General features: G+C 47.7%; 1 protein-coding gene across 3 annotated transcripts in view; it reads left to right on the forward strand.

Moving 5' to 3' along the window:
- SMAP2 (small ArfGAP2) overlaps positions 1 to 6,148 on the forward strand; it is a 45,773-nt gene extending 39,625 nt beyond the window's left edge. For 2 of the 3 annotated variants that reach the window (XM_055000067.1, XM_055000069.1), the window contains exons 8-10: positions 147 to 312; positions 1,827 to 2,146; positions 4,919 to 6,148. In XM_055000067.1, the coding sequence (XP_054856042.1) occupies positions 147 to 312; positions 1,827 to 2,146; positions 4,919 to 5,044 (612 nt within the window). In that variant the 3' untranslated portion in view covers positions 5,045 to 6,148. The remainder of the gene's footprint in view (positions 1 to 146; positions 313 to 1,826; positions 2,147 to 4,918) is intronic. The other variant, XM_055000068.1, reaches the window with a different exon arrangement.
- Positions 6,149 to 7,761: the final 1,613 nt, after the last annotated feature.

A 7,761-nucleotide genomic window follows, 5' to 3' on the forward strand; every position in this document is an offset into this window, starting at 1 on the left:
CTCCTCCTTTTTCCCCTTCAATGCCCCCTTCCTCAGCAGCTGACTGTTCCTGCTTCTCTCTGTGTGCCCCCTCCCTTGGAAATTTAACTGTTGAAACGGGGAAAAAAGGCAAAAAAGAAACTGGCATGTGTGTTCTCTCTCGTCAGGTCGTGGGCTCTATGCCAACAGCAGGGTGTGCAGGATCTGTTCCTGAAAACTTGAACCTTTTCCCAGATCCTGGGAGCAAAGCAGAAGAAACAGGGAAGAAGCAGCTCTCGAAGGACTCCATCCTCTCCTTATACAGCTCCCAGACCCCACCGATGCCTGCACAAGGTACCTAGAGCAGGGAGGAGCAGACCAGTGACTGGGTGACAGAGCTAACAACAGCTGCTGTTTCCTTCTTTCCGTTCTTTCCTCTCCCCCCAGCCTCTCCCCCCAACTTTTTTGGCTCAGAGGCTCAGTGGCAGAGCCTCTGCTTGGCATGCAGAAGGCCCCAGGTTCAATACCTGGCATCTTCAGTTGAGAGCATCTAGTAACAGCTGATGTGACAGCTGTGATGTGAGACCCTGAAGAGTTCGCAGCCAGTATGAGTAGACTGTACTGATCTCTATATACCAGTGGCCTTATTGGTGTGTGTTTGTGAGGAGCAGGTTTGCAATTGGCTGGCCACACAAAAATTGCAACTAAACTGTGGCGTTCAGCCTGATTTCATAACTTGGGAGAGGACCAAGTAGATCAGTGTGAACATGTTTAAACTACTATTTACTTAATGTATGCTCCCCTTCTCCGCTTAATTCATATCTGGGTCTCTCTGATCTTGGTCTGACACTCTTAACAGCAATGCCACTCCCACTTTAATCACTAACCCAGGGAAAGCTTGCCGGGTGCCCCTAACTGCTTCCAGTGTTGCTGAAGAAACCAGCTGTTAATCGTTCTGCACATTTTGATGAGCATTCAGGGATACAACTGTGAATTGGCAGGCTTGGGCAACCTGGCTTGGGATTGCAGATTGGCCGCGCAGTTTAGCCCCATCATGATTTGTCATGTGTATTGTCAGGGGTGCTCACAAGGGTAGGACCTTCTTCTAGGACCCAATAGAGAGCTAGTCCAGCAATCTTCATGTAGTTTTGTAAATCATTTTTTAAGTTGTGCATGGCAGTTAATTAATACTTTCTGTACCACCTCGGGATGTAGCCATGTTGATCTGCAGTAGACAGGCAAGATTTCGAGTCCAGTAGCCCCTTAAAAGCCAACAAGATTTCCAGAGTAGAAGCTTTCAAGAATCAAATCTCCCGTTGTCAGATATGATATCTGATCAGTCCGATATCTGATGAAGGGATCTTTGACTTTTGAAAGCTTATACCCTTGATCTTTTAAAGAGCTGCTGGACTCGAATCTTGCTCTCAGGACCATACAGTCCTTGAGGCAATGTCAAAAAATAAAAACATGTTTGTGTTACTAAGGGAAGAAGTGGCTCGGGAGGATGGAGCATCTCCAGTCTTTGCCCCCCCCCCCGGTGCTCGTCCCCACTCCCCTGGCCACCTCCCCTTCTTTCCACTGTTTTCAAGCCAATCCCTGGCTGGACGGTCAGGACTGTACAAACGCCATCTTCCAGTGGAGTGGACAAAGAACTCACTCATCTTCAAACAGCCTCTTTCTTAACCATCTCCAATCAATACCCAAAATGTGTTTCATAGTCACACTGAGCGTGGTGCAAGTACTTTGAGAAACTGGCTTTTGTGTAGCTGAAATTTGAGGCGGGGGGCTTCAGTAAAGGATAAAACCAAAGGACGTGAAATGTGTCTTCTTCTGTACTTCAGCCGTAATGCCTTTCCTGTCCTCTCCAGGAGCTGTGTTCATAGCCCCAGCCCAAATGGGGTACCCTGCAGCATACCCCAGTTTCCCAGGCATGGCAACACCCGGCAACATGATGGGAGGCATGATGGCACCACCGGTTGGGATGATGTCACAGCCAGGAGCTGCTGGAATGGTTACGCCCGTGGCGATCCCAGCAGGCTACGTTGGAGGCATGCAGACAGCCGTCATTGGGGTTCCCAATGGAATGATGGCGGCACAGCAAGCCGGGTATGTGGCTGGCATGGCACCTGTTCCCCCACCCGTGTATGGCGTGCAACCAGCCCAGCAGCTGCAGTGGAATATTGCTCAGGTGAGGGGGTGTGGGTGTGAGGGGGGGCATTACTCTGCAACCCAATAACACACTTACCAGCGGGATGGGTTTTCTGGCCACTCTTTTAAAGAGAGGCTCTTTGGTTCTACAGATAATGTGAAAGTTTAGTTTTAGATATCTAACCTCCCTCCCTCATTCCAAAAAACTGGGTTAGGTTATTGTAACTGGGATTACAGAAGTTCTAGATACAGAACTACAGACATGTCTTGCATGCTTTTTAAGCAGTTCAGTTGACCAATCAGGGGGAGCACATTCTAATCTAGGCGGCTTTTCTACCACATAGCTATAAGAGTAGCATAAATAGTTCACCGAAACAATTCATAATTAGTTACAGCAAACTTACTCTCTTTTCCTGCTTCATTTTAGGTAGGAAGCCACGTTGGTCTGCAGTAGAACAGCAGGATATGAGCCCAGTGGTGCCTTAGAGACCAACCAGTTTTTCAGGGTATGAGCTTTCGAGAGCTTCAGAGATCTGAAGAAGGGAGCTCTGACTCTCAAAAGCTCATACCCTGAAAATCTAGTTGGTCTCTGGGTGCTACTAGACTCAAATCCTGCTGTTTTCCTGCTTAGTTAATCTTGATTTTGAGGTATGTTTGGTGTTTGCCTGCGTAAAAATCCATTGGTTTTAACTGGGGGAAACTTTTTCAAGAGGAATCAAAATGGCAAGGACTGTGGTGGTGGGGAGGTAATTGGGAGTAGGATTAACATTTTTACAGGCTGTGTACTCAAATTAAGACTTTTTATAAACGGCTAAGAAATGCTTTAAACCTATGTTGATCTGAATGTTCTGTTGTAAGGAGTCAACGACAATAGATTTGTTCTGTGTATCTCCAGAAAAAGCACCCTTACGGGGTTTTGGCAATATGTAGACCTATTTCTTAACATTTAACTGCTTATGCAGCAGAGGCAGATGACTAATTGCCTACGTTCTCCAGTTCTTTGGCCACCCCAAGTACAGCCGACCAGGTCCGAACGCCTCTCTGCCCTACTTTAACTCCCAAATTAGCTCAGTTAAAGGTCTGAAAAAAGTTTCCAAAAAACGTTCTGGCACAGATTCTCAGACCTTCGCAAGGTTACTTGGCAAATTTCCTAGGGCAGTGGTGGAGGATAGATAGTGTGTCTCTCAGAGGTCCAGGCAAGGAGGCAGCTTCCCTTCACCAACACCATGTGCTTGTAGTGCTAAATACAAAATATTTAGTCTGAGCTGCAGGTTTTACCTTAGAGCAACTGAAGGTAATTTCCATCATGAAGAACGGGGATACGCTGAAATGTGGCATCTCCCCATCCACCTGTGGCCTCCCTATTAAGAATTTTATTTACTTCATTTATACCCCACCTTTCTCCTCGGTGGGGACCCAAGGTGGCTAACAATTCTTCTCCATTTATCTTCACAACAACCCCATGAGGTAGGTCGGTCTGAGTGTGTGTGGCTGGTCCAAGATCGCTCAGCAAGTTTCCACGGCAGAATAGGGATTTGAATCCGGTTCTCTCTGATCCTGTTATGACACTCTAACCACTACGCCACACTGGCTCTCTAAGAGATAGTAGAAGTGGACAGAGACCTTTTTTCCCCGATAACTAGAACTCAAGGGCATCCAGTGAAGCTGGTGGGTCTTGGATTCAGGATGAACAAAAGGAAAGACTACTTTACACAATGAGTTATTAAATTGTGGAATTCGCTGCCAGAGAATGTAGTTATGGCCACAGGCATAAATGGTTTTAAAGTAGGGGATAGACATATCTATCCATGGTTACTAGCCACAGTGGCTAAAGGGAACCTCTGAATCCCAGTGCCAGGAGGGAGCATCAAGGGAAGGCCTCCCCTTCTATGCCATGTTTTTGGCCCTCCGGAGTAACTTGGTTGGCTGCTGTATGAGACAGGATGCTGGACCAGGTGGACCGCTGGTCTGATCCCACAGGGCTCTTCTCATGTTCTTAGTACTGGCCGTCACAGTGGGGCCATTTGCTGTTGTCCACACCTAGCTGAGATGGTGCCCTTTTGCAAACCTTTCCCAGGGGAAGCCAAGGCCTCAGCACACCTCACTATATAATGCCTAGTGCAATCCTGCCTGGCTCGAGAAACAGTGTTCTTTTGTGCAAAGGAGGAGCAACTGGCACCCACCCGCCTCTCATTGGTAGATCAAGCCCCTCTTCCCTCCTCAGATCCCTCAAGCATCAAGCAAACAACAGAAGTTTATCTGCTATTGAGAACCAGCCTGTGGTTTTCTTGGGTGGAAGTCATAATTATGGCTAGGATGATTGTCACATTTTGTTCTTTGGCAGAGACTCGGTTTAACATGTTGTTTTTTCCCCCTTGCAGTTTTCCATTTATGCCTGTCCTATGAGATAAGTTCTGAAATTAGCATAATGATCTTTGCCAGATCACTGCTGCCCAACGCTGAGCCATAGTGGCTGCTTGTATACTGCTGAGACGAGTGTGTGTGTGAGTGTGTGCGAGAGTGCAAAGCAGGTTGTCTTGTGGTGATGGGGAACACACACAGTCTCTCCACTGGAGGGCACATTTCTGCATAGATTTCTGTCATCTGATGGAAGTGGGTTTCTAGCTATGGATCAGAGAGAGCCACTAGTACTAGTACTGGTAGCAAATCCAGGCAAAATTATTATGCAAGCCGATGTTGTTCCTCACCAGGCCAGGATGGAGGGGGACATCTGACGCCTGCTTGTCTGGAATGCTCGAGTCGGCGTAGGGCAATGCCTTCTGACCCCTTACTTGATTCTCTCTCCAATTAGGTGACTCAGCAGATGGCCGGAATGAATTTCTATGGCACAAATGGGATGATGGGATATGGACAGTCACTGGGCCGTGGAGGGGCCCAAGGAACCAACCAAACCCTCAGCTCCCAAGTGTGGAAATGACGCACCAGGATTTGGGATCATTCCTCTCCTTTTGGGGGTGGGGGGCTTCTGTGTTTTGTTTTTTTGTTCCAGCATTAAAAATGCTCCCCTCCAAAAAAAACACCATTTTTTAAAGTTTTACTTTTGCTTTCTGATGGTCTTTGTCAGACCTTCCATCTGTTAAGAGGGGGACCTGCTTTGCCTGTCTCCTGCCCCACATCAAAGGGCATTGGAGCCCCTCTCATTTGGCACATTGAAATATGTGCACTCCTTGGAGGGAAAGGATAACGGGCAAGATTTAGCGATACCAATGAACCTATCCAGAAAGGGAACTGCCAACAGCTGAGGGGACTGCAGTCCCACATGTTGGGTCATAGTTGCCCCCACAAGAACTGAACAGCAAATGTCTGTCAACTGGGCTTATTTTCTCTTCTCCCCTCCTCCCCATACTTAAATCCTCTTTCTTCCACCCTGCTTTCCCCCCCAGCCTTCTATCTACTGACACATTCCATCAATTTTTTTTGTCCCCTGTGGAATTCTCCAAAACTAGTTCCGCCTTCCACGAGCCCGAACCGTCTGTTCCCTGGAGTTAGTGGGACTTCCACAATGCCCCTGAGCACAACCAATCTTCTTCTGGAATCGTGCACGCGGGCAACATTTGCACTCCTCCTAAAAGCACCGTCTGCTGCCGCTTCTCTAACCTGTGGTGTTGATATATTTAAACAACTCCTGTTACCTTCTTTCAGCACCCCCTCCCCTACATGCACCCCCTGCCCATCACGCCCGTGGGCTTCAAAAATTGATGGCCTAATGAATCAAAGAGCAAGATCCTGCAGCCAAGTGTTGTCTTGCTCTTCCTGTTTGCACTTACTTGGTCCTGTGTATTCCACCTCCACTCACAAACACACAGACATGCACATGCTTGCCAGTTTAGAGGCTGACCGAGGGCTTGGAGGTGGTCTGCTTTCTGACCTCGGTGTCAATGCCCCCAGCCACTTAAGGGAGGGGGAGAATCCAACCTGCATCTTTGAAAGACTTTGTCAGCATAAACGGAAAAACCAGGCATCTTCTGTCTACCTTGTGTATATATAAATTCCTTAATAAAACAATTGCAGTGAAACATTACCTTATTTCTCCGGGCATTAAATTTCTGGATGTCTTTTTCATCGCCGTGTTGGTCAGGTGTTCGTACAGAATGGGTTCTTCATTGCCTCTGTGTTAGCCAGCAGGCATGTATGTCGTATCCCATATGCCTGCCTGCCTGCCTGCTTAGGAGAAGCTTTGGCTGTGCTCGCCAGTGCCCTGAACTGGGTGTTAGGGGACGAGCTTGGCTGCTCCAGAGACCATGAGAGATGCAGCCAGCATGAGAATGGGGCCTGCTGTATGTTGGGGAGGTCAAAGAATTTGGAGCAAGAGGAAATGTTAAGGAAGAGAGAACATTTCGTATCCAGGACCTGTTTTTCAGGTGATGAACTGATAGCTGCTTGTCCCAAGGATAACCTCTGAATTTACCCCTCTAAGGGAAGGGCTCCTCGTACTGAGCAATCTTCTAGTGAGAAATCTAGTGATTGGGTTTGTGGATGCGGGGGGGGGGATGTGCTGACCTCAAGGTGACTTTTGACAACTTTGTGCAACAGTTGTGGATGTCCAGTGCTGTTTAGACATTGATAGTAGTGCTGAGACAGAGCCATGCCCAGGGATTTTTTTCTGGGAAAAGAGGTGGTGGAACTCAGTGGTGGAACTCAAGACTGCACAATGATGTCACTTTGGGTCAGCTGGAACAAGGGGGGAGTTTTTTGAAGTTTAAATTGCCCTTGGCGAAAATGGTCACATGGCCGGTGGCCCCGCCCCCTGATCGCCAGACAGAGGAGAGTTTAGATTGCCAATCTAAACTCCCCTCTGTCTGGAGATCAGGGGGCGGGGCCACCGGCCATGTGACCATTTTTAAGAGGTGCCGGAACTCCGTTCCACTGCATTCCCGCTGAAAAAAAAACCCCTGGCCATGCCTAAGATTGGGTTAATAGAGTTTGTCCTAGAAACCTCTTTTTAAGTTATTTGCTAATGCATCCCCGGACTGTCAACAGTTCCAAAATCCTGCCTGCTTCATGATGCAGGCCTCGCTAGGTAGGCCAAGTTTCAATGATATGATGATGTCAAGAAAAAACATTGGGCGCTGAGAAATACTTTGGAAGAAACCAGCCGTTTACAAGAGACAGCACGCCCTCCAGTTAAGCCACAGTGGCACCCCAATGCTACTGGTCTGTATGGGAAAAGTTGCAGAGCCGTTTTCCCCTGGGTTTCTGGAGGAAAGCCAAAAGGAACTGCAGATGGTTTGGTTCTGGATGACTTGCACCTAACTTGTGGGGATAGAGTAGGGCTTGGAAATGTGATGCAGACAAGAAACGACTGCCGTTTAGAGATAAAAGATTGTGTATTACAGAGAAACGCAATGAATAGGTGTGTTTATGCTGTTGCCAGAATCCTTCACGCCAAGGTGGGTATGTGGAGCACTTTGCATCAAAAGAGAAAAGTTTTATTAGAAACCTGGTGCGGAACTGAAGATGAATGAGGTGCAATCATTCCTGAATGTAAAAATTTATACAAAGGTCCGGGAAGTATATGGGGATATGCCATTGCCTCATATGTCAGTGGGGCAGGGAGTCCGGACAATTTAGGAAACTCGATACAGGAAGAAATACCTCTGCAAAATTAGTATTTGGGGGAGTACTGGGCCCCAA

Source organism: Eublepharis macularius, chromosome 15 (genome assembly GCF_028583425.1).
Source record: "Eublepharis macularius isolate TG4126 chromosome 15, MPM_Emac_v1.0, whole genome shotgun sequence".
NCBI classification, from domain to species: Eukaryota; Metazoa; Chordata; class Lepidosauria; order Squamata; family Eublepharidae; genus Eublepharis; species Eublepharis macularius.